General features: G+C 37.5%; 1 protein-coding gene across 7 annotated transcripts in view; it reads right to left on the bottom strand.

Moving 5' to 3' along the window:
* The window catches only part of ATG7 (autophagy related 7), a 235,602-nt gene that overhangs the window by 54,279 nt on the left and 154,207 nt on the right, over positions 1–27,116 (bottom strand). The window contains exon 19 of one of the 7 annotated variants that reach the window (XM_007500231.3): positions 1,558–11,720. The exons of the other annotated variants lie outside the window; for them this stretch is intronic. Within the exon in view, the coding sequence (XP_007500293.2) occupies positions 11,706–11,720 (15 nt within the window). The 3' untranslated portion in view covers positions 1,558–11,705. Of the gene's footprint in view, positions 1–1,557; positions 11,721–27,116 lie in introns of those variants that run through there. 7 annotated transcript variants of the gene reach the window in all.

Raw genomic sequence — 27,116 nt, 5'->3', positions numbered from 1 at the left:
ACCACATTATTCTTGTCTTCATATATTTTCAGTAGCTACCAAATGCTTGTTGGATAAATAAAATAAGTGGCAGTTAGATTGTTCAGTGGTTAGGGTTAGGTTTGAAATCAGAGAGACCTGGGTGGAAATCTAGCTTTAGATACTTCCCTGTGTGACCCTAGGTAAGTCACTTAACTCCAACTACCTACCCTTACCACTCTTCTGCCTTAGAACTGATACTTAGTATTGATTCCATGGCAGAAGATCTGGAATGCTCTGCTTCTTCATCTCTGTCTCTTAGTTTCCTTGACTTCTTCTCAGATTTAGCTCAAGTGCCACCCTCTTTGTGAACCCTTTCCTACTCCCCCTTGTTGGCATTGCCTTCCTCTTGAAATGACCTTTCATCTATCTCCCTAACTATTTATATGCTATTCTCCCCCTCCCCCCGCCAAAAAAAGAAGGGAAACTTCTTGAGGGCAGGGACAGAGAGGAGTGCTTTTGGCTTTCTTTTAATTCATAGGGACTAGCACAGAATAAATGCTTAATAAATGTTTATAGATTTGTTAACAAATCTTAAATATTTAGCATCCAGTTTGACTACAATACAAGAAAATTAATCAGTATCACAAATGAGGGGGCGCAGCTGGGTGGCTCAGTGCATTGAGAACCAGGCCTAGAGATGGGAGTTCCTAGGTTCAAATTTGGCCTCAGACACTTTCCAGCTGTGTGACCCTAGACAAGTCACTTGACCCCCATTGCCTAGCCCTTACCACTCTTCTGCCTTAGAACCAATACACAGTATTGACTCCAAGATGGAAGGTAAGGGTTTAAAAAAAAAACGAGGGAAGCAAACTTTTTAGTACCCATGTTGAATCGGTTGTGCTTAGCACAGTCCCTAACATAGAATAATTATTTAAGAAATGCTCATTGAAGAACTGAAAGACAGCAATAAAAAGCAGTAAAATAGAATTACTATAAATAGCCCTTAAATATATTTATTAAACTGGAGAAATAATGTGGCATAATAGAAAGAAGACTGGATTTGAAGTTACTAGATCTGTTTCCTGATCATGATACTACCTAGCTGTTTATCTATGGGGAAATCAGCTTCTGTAAAACCTCCATTTGCCTTATCTGCAAAACTGGGGTAATAATTCTTATCCTACATGACTGGGAGGAAATCATCTTGTAAACTGTAAAGTAATATATAAAGGGGAGTTCCAGAAGCTGTAGTAGTAGTAGTAGTAGTAGTAGTAGTAGTAGTAGTAGTAGTAGTAGTAGTAGTAGTAGTAGTAGTAGTAGTAGTAGTAGTAGTAGTAGTTGTTGTTGTTGTTGTTGTTGTTGTTGTTGTTGTTGTTGTTGTAATAAAAGTATATAGCAGTTAGTAGTTGTAGCAGTATTAACAACAACAATCTCCAAACTATATAGAATGAAAATACAAAGATCTCTCAAAATATAGAGACCCAGAGGAGGAAATTAAAACCATGCAGGAGAAAGATGAAAGATATGTCAGTCTGTCTTCTATTTAGGTCCTGAGGATCTTTTCAGTGTGCCTACAGATGAACTTACATACTTCTATCATCTTCTTTTGTCTGAGTTACTACAAAATGGTCCGATTTATCCCTATACTACTTCTTTTCTCTCTTTTCTACTTATCTGCTAAATTATTTCTCATTAGGTATATATCAGTGTCAGTCCTCTGATCTAGCATCTTTAGTGAACCTCTCTAGTCTACAGAATAAACCACAACAACTTAAAGTACTTTCCAATGAGGATCCTGCCTACCTTACAGGTTTATTATACCTCATTTTCTACACACTCTATTCTTGCCAATCTAATCTCCTGGCCACAACCTAAACTTAATATTTCCATATCCTGCCTCTGTGGAATTGCAGACTGCTTCCCAGGTCTGAAATGTATTTAATCTTTAATATCTACTTTTTAGAACTCTTCAGGTCTTAATTCATGTATCATTTTATCCATGAAACACTCCCAGATAGCAATGCCACCCCTCTTCCCCATGGTGTTAGTGTTTTCTCACATCTCAATTTTCCTAATATCTGATTATTTGTGTATGGAATTATTTCCCTCTAGTGGGATATTAGCTGGTTGAGGGTGTTTTTGTCTCTGACTACCCAGATTTAGCACACAGTAGGTACTTAAGATGTTTGCTAAATTGAAACACTACATTTAATACAAAGAATTCTTTTATACTGGCTTTACAAGCATCTACAATGCCAGGATGATCCAATTTGAAAGTCCAGAGATATCTGAAATGGCTCTTTGTAGCATTTTTTTTATTCATCTCTCAAAGTCCTTTCTTTTGCCACAAAAGAGAACAAAGGGCAGCACAAGGGAGGACATTTGATTATGCTCATATTGTGCTCCAGTTCCCCATTTTCCTCTGTTTTGATATCACTAAAGACACAACTCTATGGGTAGAGAAAACGTGACTACTGCTATTTATTTGTGGTTTGACTCTATGAAAACAAAATGAACAGAGACAGAAAAAGAATAAATAATCAAGTCTGTCCTTTGAATGCTCACTCAATTATTTTCTATTCAAACTTGACATAGTAAGCTCTGTTTTTTGCTATCCTCCTAGATTTCTCATTGCTCTACTTTAGCCTGAGAGATTTCAAAGCATGTGCTCATCTCTCCAAAGCAGCATCATCTAAGTCCAGTGCCATAAGACTGGAACAGAAAAGTGTCCAGAGTTCTCACTACAGGGAACACTGTCCAATATAGCTGCATAAAGTCTACTGGGACGATAAACTAACAGGTTTCTCCTTAATGACCAGCTTTTATCAATTACCAAAATATTGAAACAGAAAGAGACTAGAAATTCATTCAATGAACTAACAACCCAGCAAATCAAAGAATAATATAGGAAGTGGGAAAAGAAATGCCCCTAAAGTGTTCCACCTAAAAATCTTCAGTGCTATCCATTCAAATGCAGGGAGAACCAAGTTCTAACACTCCATCTAGTTCGATCAATAGGGTGCTAACAATCGCTATTATGATACTTTATTTTACTCATCTTTGTAATTGTGAGAATCAAATCAATGAATATTGCACCTACTTATGTTGATTATTTTAATCCATTGAGCCCACTTCAATGAAAATGATCAAAGACGTTAAACTTAATTAGAAAAATCTTTAATCAAGGCAAGAGTAGGAAAGAGTACAGAGCACTGGAGGAAACTGATTGAGGCTACAGATGAAGTGCATTGAGACTGGCTGAAGAGACTCAGTCATACCCTGTGGGTCTTGGACAAAACAGCAAGCCAGTTTGGAATCTAGGGATTTGCTTGCAGGCTAGCTCAGTGGTAGATGAAATTTCAGTCAAGCCCCTAAAAAAGACTTGCTTTGGGGGTAGGGAGTAGAGATCCTTTGTTCCCTCCCCAATTTGACTAGAGGATGACTTTGTGAACTTTGAAAGGATAGAAGATTTTGAACTTCCCATTAAGACTACTAAGAAACCAGCAGAAAGGCACTATGGGGGAATATTGAGGTCTAATGAAGAAGAAAAAAGCACTTTGCAATAAAAAAAAAAAAAACTTCCAGGAGCTCTGGATTACCTCTTTTGCCACATTTATTTTAAGCCAAAGCCTATTTTCTCCTCGATTCTGTATATGCTTGTGAGAGAGCATGCCCCTTGTTGGGGGAAAGGCTGTTTCATGCCAACTATTCTTATTATGCTGCCTTAGTAAATATTCATTTCTAAAAGCTGATCAAGTCCCACTGGCTATTTGAAATTAACTGATAATCAATGAAAGAAAGATACAAGTGGGGATTTGTAAGATATATATTACTTCTAATTCTAATGATTTTAGTTGGGGTTTCGGTTTTGTGTGAGTGTGCTCTTATAATAATGACCAATAGGGAAGAATATTTAATATGATAATAAAGATCAAACTTAAAAACATATTCTAAACCATAAGAATTACTTCCAGAACTCCGAAGGGAGAAGTAAACAATGACCTTCTGAGGACCCAGTGAGAATGGGGATTGGGTTAGTGATTAAAGCACCTCAGTTATAAGGGACCTTATAGGTCATCCATTGCAACCCCTTCATTTGGTATTTTGACCCAAAGAAGGGACTGATTTTGCCCCAGGACATCTTAAAAGTCTAGTAGTCGAGTTGGGACTGCAGCCCAGGTCCCCTGACTCTAAGTGTGGTGCTTAAGTCATTTCTCAGGAGGAGTTAGAGGTCCCTAGCCCATAGCCCCTGGCCAAAAGAAAGCCAATACATCTGGGTAAACAGCTTTTCCTTCTTACTGCCCTGCTCACTGACCTTAAGTTTAAACTTCATTTCAAGGTTCTTATGCAAAAAGGTCATTTTATAGAGAGTACATTTCTTTGGTGGCACAAAGGAAGGGGAATCATACCCAGGCTGAAGGAATCAAGAGTCAGAAAGCATCTTATGTAAATGTTTTATTGTTTTCCTGTCTTGCTGCACTATGTTTCTGTAGACCAGTGCTTTAAATCAATGTTTTCTCATTATAGCGCCAATCAAAATAAGCATCTCTTCACAGGCTTTCCAAACATCCAAATTCTATTTAATTACCCTGGTGCAGCAGAAAGAATACAACACTACTCTCTGAGAAAAGGACCTGAGATCATATTCCAGTGATACAATTTTCTATATATAAGCCTGGGCCAAGTAACTTAATTTCTGATAAAATACAAAATGACTAGATAACGTCTACAGTCCCCAACTGTACATTGATGAGGTTAAGATTTTGTGTGGCCCTTTCCTCACTCCTGCCACTACAGCTACAAGTGCTTTTATAGATAAGTTCAACATTTTATTATGTATTTTTTACAAAGCCAGGGGGTCAGGAGACTTAACAAGCCAGACAACTTTAGTTGTAAGCTGAAATAGCTTTTGGGGTTCTACTTTCCTCCTATGTAAAATGAAAGGCTTTGACTAAATCCTCTGATCTCTAAGACCACTTCCAGCTCTGACATTCAAAATTCAAAGATTCCTTTTAGTGCTGACATTCCATTATCTGTAAAACCCCTTTCAGTTTTGAGACTCAAATTTCTTAGGGTTCTTCCAGCTCTAATATTTTCTGATTCTGACCCATAACCTTCTTCCCGTCCCTCTTTTCAATTAAATTAGGAAACAGCTCAACATAGGAACCAAAATTTCAATTTCCTTTATAATAAAATTCTATGCAGAGCTAAGGTTATTAAATCTATTAAGATTCCAGCTTTTGAGACAAGAACTCACTATTTGACAAAAATTGCTGGGAAAACTGGAAAACGGTATGGGAAAAATTAGGTTTATAGCAACATCTTACACTCTCTACCAAGATAAATTCAAAATGGGTAAATGACTTAAATATAAAGAGTGAAATCATATATAAATTAGGGGAATAGAATAGTATACCTGTCAGATCTGTGGGAAAGATAGGAATTTAAGACTAAGCAATAGATAGAGAATATTGCAAAATGTAAAATGAATGACTACAATGATATCAAATTAAGAAGTTTTTCTATTTAAAAAAAAAACCAATGAGACCAAAATTAGAAGGAAAGCAACAAACTGGGAAAATATCTTTATAACAAAATGAAGGTTTAATTTCCCAAATATATAAAGAACTAAGTCAAATTTACAAAAAAAATCAAGTTATTCTCCAATCAACAAATGGCCAAGAGACATGAATAGGCAGTTTACACATGATGAAATCATAACTATCAATAAGCACATTCTAAATCCCTCCTGATTAGAGAAATGCAAATTAAAACAACTCTGAGGTACCACCTTATACCTAGGAGATTGGTCAATATGACAATAAAATAAAGTAATAAATGTTGGAGAGGATGTGGTAAAACAAAACACTGCTGGTGGAGTTGTGAACTGGTCCAACCATTCTGGAGGGCAATTTGGAGTCATGCCCAAAGGGCTTTAAAACACTGTCTATCCTTTGATCCAGTCATAGCACTGCTGGGTTTGTACCCCAAAGAGATGATAAGGAAAAAATACCTGTATCAAAAATATTCATAGCCATGCTCTTTGTAGTGGCAAAAAAATTGGAAAATAAGGGGGTGTCCCTCGATTGGGGAATGGCTGAACAAACTGTGGTATCCAATGAGGATGGAATACTATTGTGCTGAAAGGAATGATGAGTTGGAGGATTTCTATGTGAATTGGAAAGACCTCTAGGAATTGAGGCATAGTGAAAGGAGCAGAACCAGGAGAACATTGTACACAGAGACTGATACATTATGGCACAATCAAATGTAATGGACTTTTCTGTTAGTAGCAATGCAATGATACAGGACAATTCAGAGGAACTTAGGAGAAAGAACTGTAGGAACAGAAACAAAGAAGGAAAACATATGATTGAACTGTGGTTCAATGGGGACATGATTAGGGTTTTGCTGTTAAAAGGTCACTCTACTGCAAATGTGAGTAACACTGAAATAGGCTTTGAACAATGATACACGTATAACTCAGTGGGATTGCTTGTCAGCTTTGGGAGGGGGAAGGGAAGGGGAAAAGAATCATGAATCATGTAACCATGGAAAATATTCTAAATAAAATTTTAAAATATATGTTTAATACTCAGTAAATCCTATTGGCTAATATGGATCCCCATAACACTTTATTTTTTGGACTGCACCCAGATTGAAGTTAGTTTTCAACATAAAGAAGTTTTCCAAGTAACTAAAACTTACCCTTTAAAGTATAATATTGACAGGTTACCTGTCTTATTCCTCTACCAGACATCAAGGTCCTTGAACAAGAACAATATCTTATCTTTATCTACCCTAGTACATATTACAGGGATTGCTTGGCACAGAGTAGGTGCTTAACTAAAATTTCTTATATTTTATTGTAGAAAGTGTCCAAACTTTTAAAAACTATTAACCTTTTTTTTTTATCAGTGAGGAGGCAGAGCCAAGATGGTGACTTAGTAGTACTGAAAGCTGAAACCACTTCCAAACCAATTTTTAAAAAGTGAAACAAAACAGTAGGAGTCAAAAACCAACAGCAAGACAGAGTGAGGGAGTTCTCCTGCTGAATACAACATGAAAGATAGACAGAGAGAGCTGATTTTCATGTGATAAGGTGAAACCAGAAGCAAAACTACATACAGAGGAGTGCTGGCCAAACATTGTGCCAAGTTATGAGCCTGGGCATAGGTCAACTTCAGTATCCCAGGACCCTGGATATGGCAAAAACAGAGTACCCCACACTCCAGTCCCTCCTCTTGAAGTCTTGGCAGTGAAGCCTAGAAGTCCATAGCAATTGGCCCTTTCAAACCTGCACTGTGGTGAAGACCTAGACTAGGGTAAAACAACTCACAATGCAGAACCTGGAAAGTCTACAGAAGAAGGGATAGAGCCATCAGCTTTCAGAATTTCCATTCCACAGGAAAAACAAACAAACAAATAAATAAAGGCTGGGAAAATGAGCAAACAGCAAAAGAAACACCTAACCCTAGAAATTTTTATGGAAACAAAGAGTGAAACTCAGAGTCAATTGGGGGATGGTGAGACCTAAGCAACCACTTGCAAACATCAAAGAAAAATAGAAAGTGATCACTCAAAAAGGAATTATATAATCAAATAAGTCAGGTCAAAGAAAAATGGGAAAAAAGAAATGAAAGTAATGAAAAAAGAAAATAACCATGTAAAAAACAGAACTGACCTATTGGAAAAAGAGGCAAAAAAATCCAATGAAGAAAAGAGTTTCATGAAAAATAGAATGAACCAAATGGAAAAGAAAGGATGATTAAAAGGTCATGGAAGAAACTGATTCTTTAAAAATTAGAACTGAGCAAATAGAAGCTAATGATTTAATGAGACATCAAGAAACATCAAAACAAAATCATGAATGATAAAATAGAAGAAAAATAGAAGACCTAGAGGTGGGAGGTCCTGGGCTGAAATCTGGCCTCAGACACTTCCTGGTGGTATGGCCATGGACAGGTCATTTAACCCCCATTGCCTAGCCCTTCCCACTCTTCTGCCTTCTGACAATAGGCATCTAAATAGATAAAAAACCAAGGAACTTTAAAGACATTAGAGGTTATATTTTTAAGGTATTTCAGAATCCAATGTTTTATTTAAAAAAATCTCTGTATTCCATTGCATTTTACTGATTGTTTTGTTTAAGGTTTAACTTTGTGATTTTAAATTCATATATTACTGCATTCAATACTATTCTGTTACACTGAATCAATTTAATGTACTGGGTTTTAACTACTGTTATATTCTGTTGCTTTCCCCCTATATCCATACTGAACAAACATTATTGAGTAGGCCCATATAAAAACAGTTTTTCTATTTTTGACTTTGTAAATTGTCACATAAAGGATAGATGGACTCCATCAGAAAATTGCTATAACAACCTTTGGAAAATTTAATGAGCTAAATATCTCAAATTGATTTTAATGGTTCTTTAGACATAATTTTTAGAATTTTTCTTAACAATCTCTGGTCATTTTACCTGCCCCTAACAAGAGGTAAGGCCCATTTTAGAAGCTGAAGTGAAAACCAATTATATTCCCAATTCCCACATTTATAAAAATGTGAATGGAAATTGGGAAGTTAATCCCAGGGCATTGTAGCCCTAGAAGCCTCCAAAAAAAAAAAAGAAAAAGAAAAAGAAAAAAAGGAGCATCTCTCATTTATAACACTTCAGCTCACTTTACTTCCACCAGAATGATCTAGAATTCTTGATGATGTTCAAAACCTGAAATAAGTTTTACTTTATTTAAAAATATGTTTACCAGGGTTGAAAGATTTGCTATGTTTGTAAAAATTGTGACAAATATCCATCAGTTTATAGACTTTTAAAAATGCCATACAGTAACTTATGTAAAAATGATAGTGTTTGTTTGTTATTGTAACTAATTGGGCTATTGAGAATTTTGGGGATATTGTTACCTATATATTTGTACTACTGTTCTTTATAAAAAAACAAAAAACTGTTAACCTTGTAAAATTCATTCACTTGTACTCACAGTGGATCATGGCCAAATATGATGAGGAAATGGATCTCATTTTTGGTGAGAAAGCGTTGTATTCTATATTTTCTTAGCTGACACAGTGTGTCAATGAATATAAGCAACAGTTTTGAATTTTTAAAACTCTATTATTATATTTTTCTTGCATGTGCAATATACTATTTCAGTATTTTTTCTCTCCTTTTTATATTTGAAGCACATGTCACCAGTATTAAAGTTTTCTTTAACTTTTTGATTTTGCAATAATATAAGTTTAAAATACATTTGCTATAATGTCAAAGCATGCCCCAAAAGCTTGAGACCATAAAAATAATGCCACTAATTATTTAAAAAAAAAACACAAGAATTATATATGCTTAATGATTCTGTCTGAATTCAGGACAAGATATACAAAAGAGCCATTACACAGGGCCAAAGAGAAACCAATCAAGGAAGGATTGATGCACTTCCAAGCTAATACAAAGGACTTGAACCTAGTGTGACGACTCAAGGTTGCAATGCTTAACATACGTTAAGACATAGGCCTTCCTTGTATCCACACTCTTTGTGAAAATATTTACAGACGACTATCCCAAACTTGGCTCCTACTTGGCTCCTACAATCTAGTCCCTTTTCTGTCTTTCACAGTGTGGCAAACTGGCTACTGACTGGGTAAATGCATCATTGCTTAGATCATTTTCATTGGGCCCTGATTCAAGGACCTGTTATAGATTTACTTTTCCTTTACTTGGAATTTTTACACATAAGACTTTGATAGTCTATATTTTCATCTAGAAATTTTCTTTTTTATTTGGATTTTTCTGATGTCTTTTTAATTTCTCTTACCAAATGATTCATATACCTCATAACTCAGCCATGCATCCCCAAGTGATCCTGTGTTTTTCAATCACCCTCTTCACGGGTAAATGTAAAAATATTATTATTTTAATTGCAAAGTTTAAATTCCTTTTGAGAAGAATTTTAGGTTAAGAAACATGCTACCTCTATGAATCCAGAAACTGAACTGTTTGGATAAGACACCATAAAGATGCCTCCAGACCACAAGCTGCACGAGAAAATCAAGGATGAACTTTAGGTGTGGTTGATTGAACATTTATTTGTATCTATACTTTCATGCCAAAGGAGACTGCCCCCTAAATGGCTTTTTGTCAATGCATCTAGCAATTATTGGTTTTGTTCTTTTTCCCTCTTATCCTCAAATTGTTGTACTCTTTAAGTAGATTATGTTTTTATGATCCTTTTGGGGAAACTTTTCCCAAAAGTATCAAACGGTGAAATGTAAAAATGGAGATTTGAACTCCAGACTGCAATTCCCAGAAGTCCTTGGTAGTTCCCAGAATTCCCCCAAATCCCACCTGAGATACCCACCTGGACCGAGAACAAAATGGGTATTTAAACTGACTGTAGCGCCTGCTCACCCGCTCGGCTTCCACTTCTATGCACATGCGGCTCTCGACTAGGCAGGCAAGATGTAGGTTGCACATGCTTTCTTATTTGTATTTTCTTTATTTCTTAATCTTTAATAAACCTCTAAAAAGATAATACTTTTAGCAGAGAAACTAATTTTAATTGTTACAAAAGGAAGGGGTGATTAAAAGCAAAACACTGGTGTGTGAAGGGAAAGAGTGAAAGGAGAAAGGGCAGGATTAAAAGAAGAAATCAAGATGGATGGGAATATACAGATGGTAATTATAACTATGAATGTAAATGGGATGAACTCACCCATAAAATGGAAGCAGACAACAGAGTGGATTAAAAACCAGAAATAAACACATTTGAAGCAGGTAGACACACATAAGTAAAGTTTAAGAGGCGGGAGCAGAATCTATTGGGCTTCAATTGAGACAAAAAAGCAGGAATAGTAATCATGATCTCAGACACAGTTAAAGCAAAAATAGATCTGACTAAAAGAGATAAGGAAAGTAATTATGTCTTCACAAAAGATAGTCTACACAACGAAGTAATAGAAATACTTAAAATATATGTACCAAATGGTATAGCATCCAGATTTTTAAAGGAGAAACTAAAGGAGCTTAAGGAGCAAATAAAACAGTAGGAGGACAGTAAAACTATACTAGTGGGGGACTCTAACCTTCCCCTACTAGAAGTAGATAAATCTAACCAAAAAATAAATAAGAAGTAAAGGAAGTGAATGAAATTTTAGAAAAGTTAGATTTAATAGATATCTGGAGAAAATTGAATAGGGGTAAAAAAAAATATATCTTTTTTTTCCCAGCAGCATATGATACATATACAAAAATTGACCTATAATAGGGCACAAAACCTTCACAACCAAATGCAGAAGGGAGGAAATAAAAAATGTAACTTTTTCAGATCATGATGCAATAAAAATTATAACCAATTAGGGTTTGTGGGAAGAAAAATTAACCTTTTTTTTAAATGAAAATCTTTCTAAGAAGTACTTTGTAGTTCCCTTTTTCCCCCCTGTACTCTAAGATTATTTTATTAAGCATACACAGGTTGCCTCAGAAGTCGTTGTCCAGTTTTAAAGCTTTAATAGTTTTAAAAGTTAACTTAAATGATTGCTTTTAATTGTATTAGATGTTCTCCAGGTATCTCAAACTCAACATTAACAAAACGGAACTCATTTTTGTCACCACTCTCACTCTCAACTTACTCCTCTTCTGAACTTCCTTATTTCTACTGAGGTAATCTCCTTCTAGTCACTTAGATTTACAATCTTGGCATCTTCCTTAACTCTTCTTTCTTCCTTCATTTTCAATGTCCAATTGGCTGCCAAGGGATAATGATAATGAGAACTGAAATTCCAATCTTAGCTTGGCCACTTACTACTTATATTACCTCAAGAAAGTCATTTCACCCTCCCTGAGCCTTAGTTTCCTCATTTGTAAAATGAGAACTTTGGATTCAATGGTCTCTAGTTAAGGTTTCTTATACTTCCAGATATACAATCCTGTGAATATATATGCCATCTATACCATTATCCCCACTCACACAGCAATCCCTTCCCTTCGCATCCTTCCTTTCCTTTCTTTTTGCTTGGATTATGGCAATAACTTACTAATTGGCTTTCCTGTTTTTAGTCACTGCTCCATCCTCTACATGGCTACCAAAATGATATTCCTTAACCATAGCTCTGATCTACCCACTTTCCCTTCTCACTTATATCTTTTAGAAATCTCTTGCTTCCCTCAAAGCTTAGTTCAGGTTCTACCTCCTACATGAAGCCTTTTCTGATTCCCTCATCTGCTAGATGAAATTGCCTTGTTTGTATTTCATATAAACTTAGGGGTGTACACATTGTTTCCCATTAACTGCCCTATTAAGACGTAGAATACTACATTTCATTGAGTCAAGATCATAACAGTAAGTATTAATTATTGTACAGGGAAGGCCAGAAATAATACAATGAGGTCTCTACAGTCTCCTGAGGTATGCAGTAGGTTTTTTGTTTCCACAATATCCATTCTAGCTTGCTGCGCTTTATTTGGGTATCTAAGTCTCTTGTTTTTTTAATGGTTCTCTTGTCTCTTGTGCCTTGTGATTGGTGGGCACTTCATGTTGATTGTATCTAGCAACATCCCTAATTTATTGCTTCCAACTTTTTGTAGAGTAGGAAACTAGCTATCCTAGCTTATTAGGACTGTACGTGAAATAACAGTAATTAGGCTGAGAGCATAAAAAACTGTCTTATGAGTAAAACAGAGAGCTTTAGTGCATCCGTGTTGAAGATAATGACTTTGTTACATCTATTTCAATATCTTAGAGAACATTTTTGTTTCTTTCTGGTTGCCAGAACCTTGGGATTCATGTAGATACTTTCACCCCACTTTTACTGAGCAATTATTATGTCAACAGATACTGTGGGAGGCATAGAAAAGAAGCCTGGACCAATGAAAGGCAGGACAGGTGTAATGGGAAACAAACAAACAAAACAACTACTAGACTAAGGATAAGGATATCAGGGTTCTAGCATGGCTTCTTTGTTGATTCTTGGTGATCTTGTACAACGTAACACCTTTTAGGAACCATTTTCCTTATCTGGAAAATAGCCTGGGGCAAAATTCTTTTAAAAATATTTTTATTTGTTTCATTAAATATTTCTGAAGGACATGACATTTTTTTCACATTCATTTTAAAAAATTCTGATTTCCAAATTTTCTCCCTCTCTGCCACCCTTTGAAAAGGTAGGCAATAAGAAATAGTTTATACATGTATAGTCGTGCAAAACATGCTTCCCTTTTAGCCATGTTGCAATCAGAAAACACATACACAAAAAGAAGGTAAATAAAGTGAAGAAGTTTGCCTCAATCTGTGCTCAGAGCTTATCAGCTTTTTCTCTTGGAAGCAAGTTGCATTTTCCATCATAAGCACTTTGGAATAGTCTTGGATCACTGCTTGAGACAAAATTCTGAAAACAAAATCAATTTTTTGAGTAACTGTGCCACCCCGGCCTTTTCTGACCTGCTTTCTCTCTTTCTATCTATGCCCATTAGGCTCTAAGATGCTTTGTGTCAGCATTTTCATTTCTGCTAAGAAAGCAGCAAGGAGGCCTTAGCACAAAGAGCCTGCTCTTCCTGACAAGAGATTAGCCTTGAACACTAACTAGCTGGGGGAACTAGAGCAAGTCACTGAATGTGTACAAAAGGAGGGGATTTTACAATATCACTTATAAGGTTACTTCTATCTCTAGCAGAGAGCCTATGAAGCATTAACATTTTGGGATCAATTTGTTAACCTTCCCAAGACTAATTGCACTTTTAAAAAATGTTATTTAATTAGTCAATTTAGAACATTATTCCTTGGTTACAAGAATCATATTCTTTCCCTCTCTTCCCCCGACTCTTTCCCCTAGCCTAAGAGCAAAGTAATTGCACTTTTTAAACAGAACCCAATAGAAAGGAACCAAAAAGAATGAATCTCTAATGGTTGAATTTCAGAAACTGTAATGGGAAGTGGGAATACTATTTCTGGCTCTTCCTGGGGACCTTCAAATTAGACCACACAGACCATCACCTATTCCAGCAGCTCTGCTATTTGTACAACACATTAGACACTGGATGACTCTTTATTTCCTGACTCCAACTTTAGCCTGGGGGTGGTGGGAAGTGGTAGAGAGGCAGTAGGTGATTCTTTCCGGTGCAAAGGTAAACAAGCTATTTATCTAGGCTTTTCCAAAGAAAATCTCTCCCTGAGGTCTGAGTCATAGTGAAAACAGGAAACCTATTCCTTTTTCTCCTCTGCAGGCCATCCCACATGCCCACTGTAGTCAACATAAGTTTGAAAACACCCTCATAACCTCCCCCGGGGCCAATGCCAAAGTGGTGCTACGTGCAAAGGGTTGTCATAGCAGGGAACAGCGTGAATGCAGAAGAGTGCTGCTGGATCTTGAAAAGATTAACGTCAGAGGCCGGGAACTCTTCAGCGAGAGTGCTACAAACAAGCCATGGGAGAGGGGATTTCCTAAGCAGTGCCCTTGAGGCATCTGATTTAATTTATTCAATTATGGCATAATTGTGAAACTAAACCCAGCACACGGCATGTGAATCCACCCTTTCTCTTCTCCATCTTTCCCCCCAACTCAGCGTATTTAATTCAGTATTTTTTCTGTTGGGGGTAGACATTATTAAAAGACATTCGTCTCTACCCCCAATATGCAAGAGATCATATTCAGTGTTTACGCCCTAGTCTTGTTATAGAATCACAGAATCTCATGTTGGAAGGGGCTGAAGAAGCCATTTAGTTCGGCCCACTACTTAATTTCCAAGGCTCCTTACAACATCCCCAGTAGAGGGCCACCCTGCCTCTGCTCAAACTGTTCCTCATCTGGTCCATGATCTATCTGGACCCAGTGGGAGTAAGTTGGCTACTACAATAGTGACTCCTTTACTAGACATCAAGGCCATCTACAACCAGAAAAGGAGGTGGGCAGTGATGTAGCAACAGGGAAGGGATAAGAAACTCTCTAGATGCTGCCCTTCTATCCACAAAGTACTAAAAGATCTAGAAGAAGGCTGCCAACTCAGTAGGGGGATAAGTCCTCTTGAAAGGAATTACAGAGTAACTTAGGTAAGACCTACACAGGATGATAAGGCACAAGTGAGTTGCAATTTGCAATTCTCTTCATCTCTTATCTCCAGCATTTTGGGCAGATTGTCCCCCTATCTACACAAGGTAGGATTCTGGGACCGTGACTTAATAAAGCTGACCCAAGGAAAACTAGAGGTTCTAATAAGCTTCTGCACTAGCATCAATAATTAGGTGGTTCATTCATTCAATAGGTATTTATTGAACACCCACTAGAGAGCAATTCACTATCCTAAGTGCTGATGGGAAAGAGGAGTAAGGGCTCTATCAATCAATTACAGGTATTAAGTGCTTACCAGGTGCTAGGTCCTAGGGCTATAAAGACAAAAGGGAAATAGTCTTTGCTCCTCAAGGAGCTTACATTCTCCTGGGAGAAATCCCACGTTTACATTTCATCATCTAGAAAATATATTCAAAATAAAGATAGAAAGTAATTTTTTGAGAGGAAAGGCTTCATGAAAAAGGTGGCACTTGGTTTGGGTTTTGAAGAAAACTGAGAGGCGGGACCAAGAAAGTATAGGGACAGTCCACATAAAAGGCTAGAGATAAGAGTTGAAGCAAAACTAGTTTGGCCGAAGCAAAAAGTGAGTGAAAGAAGAAATATATTAGAAGGCTGGCTGGCTGGGCTGAAGCCAGGGTACATAGGGATTGAAATACCGAACTGATATAAAATACCGATATATAAATAAAATATTAAAAAAGTATAAAAATATATAAAAAATGTAAAAAAAACTGATATATAAATGCCGAAGCTGATAATTTTTTTAAAACCCTTACCTTCTGCATTGATTCTAAGGCAGAAGAGTAGTGAGGTCTAGGCAATGGGGATTAGTGACTTGCTCAGTCACACAGCTGGGAAGTGACTGAGATCACATTTGAACATAGGACCTCCCATCTCAATCCACTGAGCTACCCAACTGCCCCAGAATTTGATATTTAAACAGAGAGAAACTGAGACAATTAAACTATGTGGCTCACATTCTATTTGGGGAATCCTACACAAAGTGCCACAATACACCACTAATTAGTCACATAATAAGTGTTTGATGAATAAATGGACAAAAAGGTAAGACAAAGTATAGAATATAAATGTATATAATATAGATAATTGCAAAAGCTGTTCAAGGAAGGAAGAGTAAGATTTAGAAAGGATTTGTTGGAAGAAGGACTCATGAAGGATTTTGAAGGATGGGAGAATTTGGAAATATGGAAGAGGGCAAGTGGGTCTTCTAGGCAGAAGGAATAACATAAGCAAAGGCACAAAGTCAGGAATTACAGAATGTCAGTAAAATAGGCAATTATAGTTCAAGTTATTTATTTTATAGATGAGAAATATGGAGCCCAGCAAAGCTTAGTTGTTGCTGAGGATTTCTTTCCTTTAAAAATGTTTTTTTTTTTTAATTTTTAAAATATTTTCCCATGTTTACATATTTCATTTTCTTTCCCTCCCCTCTCCTCTCCCAGATGCAATAAGCATTTCCACTGGGTTATACTTATACCTATTGTTGAGGATTTCTAAAGGATTGAGGGAGGCACGGATGGATAGGAACAAGAAAACATAGAAATATAGGCTTTAGAGCTGGAAGGGGATTGAGAGGAACATTCAGTACAATAACACCACTTTTACAAATGCCTTTTTTTTCTTATCATAAAGGGTTTTTTTGGATATATTTTGCTTCTTTTTACATCACTAAACTTTCTTCCAATATCTCACTTCACTATTCCCTGTCAGAGAGCCATCTTATATAATAATTTTTTAAAAGACAAAAAGAAAAAGAACAGGGGGAAATCAGTATAACTGATTAATATATTTTTAAAAGTCTGAAAATACATACCTCTCACCTTTGCAAAGGGGTAGAGGTATCTTTTCCTATGTCTTCTTTAAAATCATGCTTGTTCTTTAAAATTTTGCAACCTTGACATTGATTTTTCCTTTTTTGTGGTTATTCTTTCCATTTACATTGTTTTAAGCCATTGAAGGTACTGTTTTCCTGGTGCTACTAACTTTACTCTGCATCAATTTATGGAAATCTTTCTATGCTTCTCTTCTTCATAAAAGTAATTTCTCACAGCATAATATTACATTATCGTGTGTTACAATTTATTTAGCCATCTACGATCAATGAGCATCTACTTTGTTTCTAATTCTTTGCTGTCTCAAAAAGTACTGATATGTGTTTGTATGTACATGTACATGTGCGCGTGCACATACACACAGGCACAGGGACAGCAGGCGGTGCACTGGGCTTAGAGTCTAAAAGATTCATCTTCCTGAGTTCAAATCTAGCCTCAGACACTTACTAGCTGTGTGACCCTGGGCAAGTCACTTAATCAAGTTTGCTTCAGTTTCCTCATCTATAAAATAAGCTGGAGAAAGAAATGGCAAACCACTCCAATATCTGGAAAACCCCAAATGGGGTCGTGAAGAATGACTGAAAAATAACTAAACAATAACATATATTGATACACACACTCACACACACACACACACTTTTTCTTATCAATGGTTTCCTTAGGTTATAAGCCTAATTGTGGAATCTTTGGGACAAAGGGCATGGACCTATTTGGTAAATTCCAAATTGTTTTTCAAAATATTCAAACTGCTTTATAGCTTCAACAACCATGCACTGGTGTCTGTCTTCCCCCAACCCCTCCTACAACACTGACTACTTGCTTTCTTTTGGCATCTTAGCCACTTTACAGAGTATATGATGAAACTTCAGGATTGTTTTGGTTCACATTTGACTTATTATTAGTTAGCATTCTTTTATATACTTGTTACAGTTTGAGTCTTTTTTTTTTGAGAACTGTTCATATCCTTTAACCATTAGAGATTTGGAAATATAGCTATAGATACGTGTGTGTATTTGTTAATCATTTAAGTATCCTGAATACCAAACTTGATATAAAGATTTTCCTCCATTAGACTATATCCTTTCTTCCCTCAGTTACACTAATTTGGTTTGTGCAGAAACTTTTCAGATTAATGTAATCAAAGTTATCTACTTTATCTTCTGCAATTGCTTCTATCTCTTGTTAGGTTAAGAATACATCTCTTTTCCTTTCTGCAAGAGGCAGAAGATGTGCTTCTCTTCTAATTTTTTATATTATAATCTTTAATCTTAAAGTCACTTATCTAATTAGAATTCATTATGGAATATGATATAAAGTGTTGATCTAAGGGTAATTTTTTTTTAAACCCTTACCTTCCATCTTGGAGTCAACACTGTGTATTGGCTCCAAGGCAGAAGAGCTGTAAGGACTGGGCAACGGGGGTTAAGTGATCCGCCTAGGGTCACACATCTGAGAAGTGTCTGAGGCCAGATTTGAACCCAGGACCTCCCGTCTCTAGGCCTGACTCTCAATCTACTGAGTCACCTAGCTGCCCCCTCTAAGCCTAATTTCTGCCAGCCTACTACTTTCCAAATTTCCCAGCAGTTTTTAGTTACCTAGAGAGTTCTTTCCTGAGTGATTTATATTTTCCAGTTTATCAAATACTGGGTTATTGGATTCCATTGTTTCTGATTCTCCCTTGTTGGTTCTACTAATCTACCTTTTTATTTTTTAACCAATACCAGATGGTTTTGATACAGCTATTTTATAAAATGGTCTGAGGTCTGGAAATACTATTCTCTTTCATCCTTTATTCTTTTCATTATCTCCCTCGACATTCCAGAACTTTTGTTTTTCCAAATTTTATAGATTCAAACTGAAAAAGAATCTTAGGAGTTATCTGGTCCAATATGTTCACATCATAAATGAGGAAATTAAGGCTCAAGAATCTTAAGTGACCTTTTCAAGGCACATGAATGAAGTTGTAAAGGTCAGAGGTGGGAGCGGAGTTCAGTTCCTCTTACTCTAAAACCAATAGTATCATAGACATTAAGCATCAAAGTCAGGGTTTGTGTGAATTAAATATCTGGAGGACTTCCAACTCAGTCCAATCCTGGAAGACTTATGCCAGGTGGATTGACAGAGGAGTCAAAGAGTCATGTGTCTGCCAGCGTGGTGCTGTGCTGTCACCGTAGAGGTCAGGAGGCCAAGATATGTCATGTGGTGGCCAGAGCCAATGGAAGAATCCAGGGGAAGGGCTTGGATGAGGCTTGAAAAGCCACTGTGGGAAGCTCACAAGTTTCTTAGCTCCCTGATCTTGCTCTCAGCCATTCTCTGAGCCATTCTGGTGCCAGCTTATCTATGTAGCCATGTCGGGCAAGTACAGTGTGGAGGGGTCTGCACTGGGCTGGAATCTGGGATACAATCTTACTTTAAGTTAGAAAGGCTGGAAACCTTATTTTCTTTTTCTTTACTAATAAACACTTATAAACCTAGTATAGTCTCCAAGATTAATTTTCATTCATAACAGGTCTTAATTATCTGATTCCCAATTTGGCCTCTCCTGTACATCATGCTGTAGGTACCAGATTCAAAAGAGGCTGGAATAAGATGTTTGAACCTTATTCTGGAGAACTCTGAGAGGCTATGGAGCAGAAGAATGGCACAATGCTATCAGCAATTTAGGAAGGATGGCCAGGAACCTAAGTCAGAGGGTTCAGTTATAGCATGGGTTAAATCAACTCTCTCAAAACTATAGCTATATAAATTAAAGCCTAATATAATAGCTTATATGTGGCAGCTATATGACAATGCAATTATAAATGGATCCCACACTATGTATCTGGGCTGGAATCATAAAACCACAGTGACAAGAACATTACCTCAATTAAAAATTTTGAAGACTGCTATTAAAGAAATTCTCTTTCATTGGGCTAAACTGAAATCAGTTTGTTAGAAGGAAATTGTGCCTGAAGATCATGGCTTAAGAACTAAGGAGAGATCTTGGAAAGAAAACATAATCATAGGAGCTTTAGGATTTAGACAACTTTTCTCACTACTGTAGGGAAGGTCATACAAGTCATGCTATCCCCATGAACTATAACGGAACAGAAGTTCAGAGGCATTTGGGGGCTGACCCAAAGTGACCCAGCTGTTAAGGTCCAGAATCGCAATCTCAGCCCAGGTCTTTTTGCTCATCCATTACTCTTTGAACTATCAAGTTCTTAGAAGAATGAGAGTAGTGACCATTGAAATAAGAATCCATGAAGCCTGGACTCTACCAGACATAGTAAGTCTATCCTGTGTGTGCGCACTGACACAAGGTATTAAGTCTAAGGCTTTAGTAATTCATCTCAAGCTGTCTTAACACATGAGAAACTGATTTGGGCTTTTGTAAAATACCGTCACTGTAACTCTGATCACATATAAGAGACGTTAGGACCAGCACAGACTTCTGGGAAGCTAAGATCAAAGTTCTCCCAATGACAACGGTACACAAGCCAAATTTTTAAATAAAAGTTAAGTGGCTATTTGGGTGACGTTGGCATCTCAATTTCTGCACAATTTCTGCATAATGTGCATTCAAACCACATAAGCATATTAAAAAATGACAGGATAAAAAAATATGGAAAGGAAACCACTGTTAAACTTTTATTGGGAGAAAAAGATCACCTCTTAGAACTTGAAAGCATTAAACACATGCAAAATGGAACTCCAGAAGTTCCATGGAGACTGGAACAACCTCCAGGAAGTGATGCAGAGCGAGAGGAGCAGAACCAGGAGAACATTGTACACAGAGACTAATACACTGTGGTATAATCGAACGTAATGGACTTCTCCATTAGTGGCGGTGTAATGTCCCTGAACAACTTGCAGGGATCCAGGAGAAAAAAACACCATTCATAAGCAAAGGATAAACTATGGGAGTGGAAACACCGAGAAAAAGCAACTGCCTGAATACAGAGGTTGAGGGGACATGACAGAGGATAAACTCTAAATGAACACTCTAATGCAAATACTATCAACAAAGCAATGGGTTCAAATCAAGAAAACATCTAATGCCCAGTGGACTTACGCGTCGGCTATGGGGGGTGGGGGGGAGGAAAAGAAAATGATCTATGTCTTTAACGAATAATGCTTGGAAATGATCAAATAAAATATATTTAAAAAAAAAAATGGAACTCCAGGACAAAGAAGGAGAAAAAGTGCTAAGGGGTAGGTTTGTTGTTGTTGATTTTGAGTTTGTCTTATTTTAAACCCAAACATCATCCTGAATGATTTTTCCTGTGCTGCTCTAGAGGAAATTTACAGAGATGTCTCTCCCCATTGAACACTCTGGATATGCCATTCCAAACGGAATGTTGCTGGGTACAAAGAGGCAGTTTGGTATAGTGGGAAGAGTTGGTTCACATCTTGGCTTTGAGTGTTTTACCAGCAGAAGGTAGCTGGGTGGATTGGTAGATAGTGCTCTGGGTCTGGAGTCAGGAAGACATGAGTTCAAATCCATCCTCAGACACTTAGTAGCTGTGTGATCCTGGGCAAGTCACTAACTGTTTACTTAATCTTTTGGGGAAGGAAATGGCAAATCACTCCAGTATCTTTGCCAAGACAGCAGTGGGGTGCGTCCATGGGGTCATTTAGAGTTGGACACAACTGAACAACATCAAACCACAATAAGGTCACTGAAACTAATCTGAGTCTTATTCCTGATCTACAAAATGGGATTCTAATATGCTGTTTCTCTCCCAGAGTTGTAAGGAAAGCACTTCTGTAGACGTTAAAGTGTGATGGTAATATATGAATATTTTCAGTGGAAAAATGCATTTGCTCTTAGCTAACAGCTTACATGGCTACTGGTGAAGGAAGATGCCCTAAGCAGCTTTTGGAAGTCAATAGGGTGGGAAAAAATGCAGCCGCCCCAAGGATGCCCAGAGAAGAGCTAGTCCTCTCACCATCAAATACGCTTAGGAAAACAGCTCTGGGCTGGCCTTTGTGTTGCTGTGAGAGTAAACATTCTCCCACTGTTCTCACACCAGCTGATGAATCCTCCCTAAAGTCTCCAAAAACAAATCTTCACCTCCCATCCCAAACCTTCCACATCAGTGACTAGTGAAGCTCATGGATTAGGACATGACCTAGAAGTGTCAGCCATAAGGAGAGGCAGCAGGCATGGTCCAGTGGAAAGACTTGGAGAGAATGCTATATCCTGTTTGATTTGGCTGTGCTAATGCCAAGCCCTTTCTGTGTGAAATGCACTTTGAGTTCATTTAAGTGATAACAACTTCCCACCAATGACCTTCCTTGTCACAAAGCTGCCCTATTTTCCATGCTTATTAAATGATTTTTATCAAGCCACTTGAACTTTGGGAAAGTTAGTTTGCCTCATCTGTGAAATGGACAAAGATCCCTTCTTCATAGGGTGGCTCTGATGGAAAATACCTTGAAATAAAAGTCCTGAAGGATAATTATTATCCTAAAATAAATCCTGAGGATACAGCTTGACTAATATCTAGAGTCCCAGGACTCAGTCACTGAGTCACCTAGGATAAAGTGAAGAAGGGAAATCTTAGCAAGGACAGTGGCTAGCTAATGGGAAGAAGAATAAGGTCAGAGAAATGATCTCCAAGCCCAGGAGTAGGAACAATGGCTTCTACAGGATAAATTCAGGTGATGAACAGCATGATGCCAACCTTTAACGGCTTACTTTAAGAGATCTTCAAAGCCTTCAAAGATCACATAGAGTTAAGATATTTTCTGGCCAAACATACAAATAGATTATGAGTCTAGATCAGAATTAAGCTGCTCATTTTCATCAGCTACAAACCAGATTATTTTATGACCTCTTTTATTTTATAAAAATTGCATATCACACCTGAAACTGTGTCAAACCAAATGCACCTTCCCTCAAGAAATAGAATCTTCTGCCCAACCAACTTTCCTTTCTCCACCACCACTATCATTTACAGTCTGCCAGACTTCGAAACTTAAAGTTGTTTCTGAGGTCTTCCTCTCCTCCACTTCTTTTCCCCCAACCAACTACCAAGTCTTAAAATTTCTATTTTTTGAGATGTTTCTCATACTGTATAATTGAAAATCTGTTACCCTAAAAAAGAACTATATTTCCCAGGAGCCCACTGACTTCCTGTCATTACATACTTCCTGTAGATAGGGGAAATTAGGCAGGGACGTGGAAGGTCCCACCATTTTATTTCTGGTCCCAAGCTTGGTGGTGGTAAGGTGGGTGTTTGAACTGGCTGATCAGCCATGGGCATGTGGCCTTTATTTTGTATCCTCTATATTCCTTGATTTCTAATGATCATTTAATAAATCTCTTAAAATATAAAAAAAAAATATGATAACATAAGCAGCTAAGGCTGATTTCACCTGATTAGTTGGTTATTGAAAATCTTAATAGAACTCAGATGATGTGATAATTATCATTATAAAATGACTCTCTGCCAGGAAGGTGAGAGTTCCAGAGATGTGCAGGGAGGAGAAAAGGGTGGACAAACCTCTCGAGCAGGACATTTCTTTTCCATCTCTCCCTCCCCAATGATTTTAATGCAGAGTCAGTAGGGCAGAAAGACATACACACAGTGTCTCACCATTCTGCTTGACCTGCATTTCATCTAAAGCATGCCATGGTTCCCCCTCCACCCCCTCCATTTATAAAACTTTACTACTGCTATTCTTCTGACCTGGAATGACTTCCCTCTTAGGATTTGTACTTGGAAGCAATCATCTAATTAGAGGTAGGTAGTGCAGCATATAGATTGACAGAACTGTAATCAGTTAGACTTGAGTTCAAATCTAACTCAGACACTTACTAGCTGCGTGACTCAGGGCAACATATTTAACTTCTCTTCCATCAATTTCTTCATCTGTAAAATGGGCACAATAGCTCACAGGGTTGTCGTGAAGATAAAATGAGACATTTGAAAAGCACTTGCAAACTTTTAGTGCTATACAAATGCTAGCTATTACCTACTCCAACTCCTTCTTCATTTTACACATGAGAAAACGTTGCCCATGGTCAAACATGTAGAGTGTGGATCTGAATTCAGTTCCTTTGACTCCATTACATCAGGTCTAACTCTTTCCCTCACACTCCAGGCTAAAGGAATTGTCCATCCTCTGACCCTATTCCCTGAACTAGATTATAGACTCCCAGAGGAGAGGTAGTGTCTTAGATGTCTTCATATGCTTTCAGAATGTAACATGGTGCATATATATGTACTATTTTTTGTTTTGTCTTTGTATCCAAGTCCTTAGCATTGTGCCTTACATAGAGTAAGAACTTAATAAATGCTTATTGGATTAGGAGGAAATATGATTTCGTCAATGATGTTATTCCCTTCACTGATATAGGTTCTCTCCCCACTCCCCAACCTCAACATTACTTGGCAATCAGCAAAAATTGCTCTAGAAAAAATAAATATATTTTCACCTAGTGGTAGCCAATTCCAGTATTGACGAGTTTCCCCAAAGGCTAGATTCATCCTCAGACAACCACCTAGATAATAGTGCTTTCCTGGGTCTGTGCTCAAAATTATTCTTATTAGGTTGGGCCTGCTAGAATTTGTTCTCTATTGGCCTAACCTCCGAATACCCAGGGTCATTTACCAGGAATGTTCTAAAAAGCATCCAGAAGAGCATAATAGTGGAATCGGTCCATATATTGAGTTGTTTGCAATTATTAATAATCTTTTACAATGTTATTTCTTTTTTTTTTGCTGGCCTCATTTTTCCCTTTCTTTCCTCTGAAGCCAGTCTATGTAGCTTGGGAAGTTACCCCCTCGTAGCATTCACAGAGAAGTTAAATCAAAAACACCATATTTTTAATGCAGTCTGAAGAGAAGCCAGAATGATAGTAACTCTATCATTAGATATAAATTGCTGTTTGTCGATTATATTCTACCATACAGAACAGAGAAATAAAGACTTCTATCTAGGCTGGACATGGAACTAGTTTGTAGAAAACACATCATGCACTCTGCATTAAAGCAGATTACATGTATGAATCCTTGGATTTCCTGTTTGGCACCAAAGTCAATACAATAATAGCTTCATGTGGATATTTTTACTGTAAGATAAACAGACAAAAGCTCTGCTTTTAAATGTTTAGGATTTAAGTACAGTACTCAGAAACACAATGGAGATTTCTGTATACCTTCCTGTAAAATAATGCCATTATCAGGCAATAATCTAGGAACAATGACAATGAACATGAACACACCATGTTTTGAAATTCAAGAGTAATTCCAAACTGTGATCTGGATTTAAAAAAAATATGATTTATCCAAAAGGCCATTAGGTATATCTTCTGAAGAAAGCAAAATTCATGTGTTAGGGAATTTTAAAAAGCTTCTTTCTTGCCTTTAATCTACATTTTGCCAAGACCTGAGGTTCATTCAGGTTATTAAAGCTCTGGCATTATTCTAAATCGAGAGTTTTCCATTCTCTTTACTCTTAAAAAGCCCAGGTGTTCAGGCCAACTCTGGCCACCACCTTTCATTCTTGATGCATGTATGGTAAGAATTGTGAACAACAGCAGATGTTTATTAATAGATGGTCACTATTTTGGAAAGAATATGGAGTCTCAGAAATTGACCAACTTTACTGCTACTTCTGGTCATCCTTGAAGGAAAATAAGCCAATTATTTAGCCTGATGAGTTGTAGGTTTTGGCTAGACTTGATGGAAGGGCATCTACTGAACAAATTAGATATAGTGCCAAGAATGGAAGTCATAGGCAGGATGCCTATTGATGCCATGATGGAAATCAAGATATGAATTCCAGGTCTAGGCCAGTAATGGCAAACCTATGGCTTGCTATGGGCATGTGCCTCCCCCTCCCCCCCTCCCAGGTTGTCACTAGAAAGGCAGAGGAACTCAAGTGGAGCTGCTTCCCTCTCCCTCTCCACCATGCCTAAAGATACTTTTTTCATATCACCCACCTCTCTGCCCAGAAGCTCAATGGGAGTTCAGAGGGGGTAAGGTGGGGAGCTCACAGGTGAAAGAGCCGGAGGGGAGCAGAGCACTTGGGTCACTCCCCATCTCCTCTCTATACTCACTGAGGACATTCCTCACTTCACCCTCCCCTCCATCCAGTAGCCTAATGGGAGCGCTTACTACCTTCCCAGTGTGGGGTAAGAGGGGTGGGGTGCACCTGGAACTTGGGGGGGGAAGGAAGGGCATGGCACATGGTTTTTGGTGGGGGTGTGTGGGCATGGCACTTGGTGCTTCCTACATAGATGACCATGAGCAAGTCAGTTAGCCTCCTGGCTTCATTTTACTCATTTGTACAATGAGCGGTACATATAGAATGGCTTCTGAGGTTCCTTCTAGCTCTAGATATAGAATTCTTTGAATAAAGTATTCAAATATTTTCAAGTAAAGAAACAAGTAATTATGGATAGGGTCTATGACCACTAAATAAAGTGGCAGTGGTACTTGGTTTCTCTTTGGCTCTCCCTACGTCTTGGATTCTTCCTCTTTCAATGATTTCTGCCTCTTGTTCTTCTTTTCCTCTTAAAAGTTGAAAGTTCATGATATGAATATATTGATGTTATGTGAAGGAAAAGCGACTGGCCTCTGGGCCTCACGGCCCTGCTCCAGCTGCAGCTGTGGAAACATAGTTCTCAGTGTCTCATGGTGTTTTAGTTTATTGCCTTTCAAATATCCTTTAACATTCAGACCTAAGTATCTTATTCCTCAGACTTGCCACCTTTTCTCTCATTTGTATTAAGTCTATTCTACTTGAAAGCATTTGACCCCTTTAACTTTAGTGTCTAACTAACGGATATGTATACAAATGCAAGTGGACATATTTATTCATTTAGTAATTTCTACCACAAACTTGTTTACTTTACATTGGTTGTGTTAGCACAGAATCCTAGATCTGTAGAGATGCACAGGATTTTAGAAATCATTTAGTCTGTGCCTTCTCATTTCATAAATGTTTTTGGAAATGAAGGCTCCGAGAGACTGATTTCCTCAAGGTCACACAAGGAATGAGTATGAGAGGAGGCTCTGTTAGAGCCCACGTCCTTACAGCCTTAAACTTCACTACCTGCTCTTTAGCAGAAAGATGTCATTATTTAATATATCCTACATCAGAGACTATACCCATAAAGTAGTCATTAAGTCCCTATCAGTCACATGGTGTTTATAGGGGTGATATCAGGGTTAATTCCTGAAGCAGAGGAAAGCGATTACAAAATTTATTTCCATCAAATGAGATATTAAC

This window comes from Monodelphis domestica, chromosome 7, assembly GCF_027887165.1.
Source record: "Monodelphis domestica isolate mMonDom1 chromosome 7, mMonDom1.pri, whole genome shotgun sequence".
In the NCBI taxonomy this organism is placed as follows: domain Eukaryota; kingdom Metazoa; phylum Chordata; class Mammalia; order Didelphimorphia; family Didelphidae; genus Monodelphis; species Monodelphis domestica.
The sequence above is the reverse complement of the archived record's forward strand: the minus strand, read 5'-3'. Positions and strand labels throughout refer to the sequence as shown.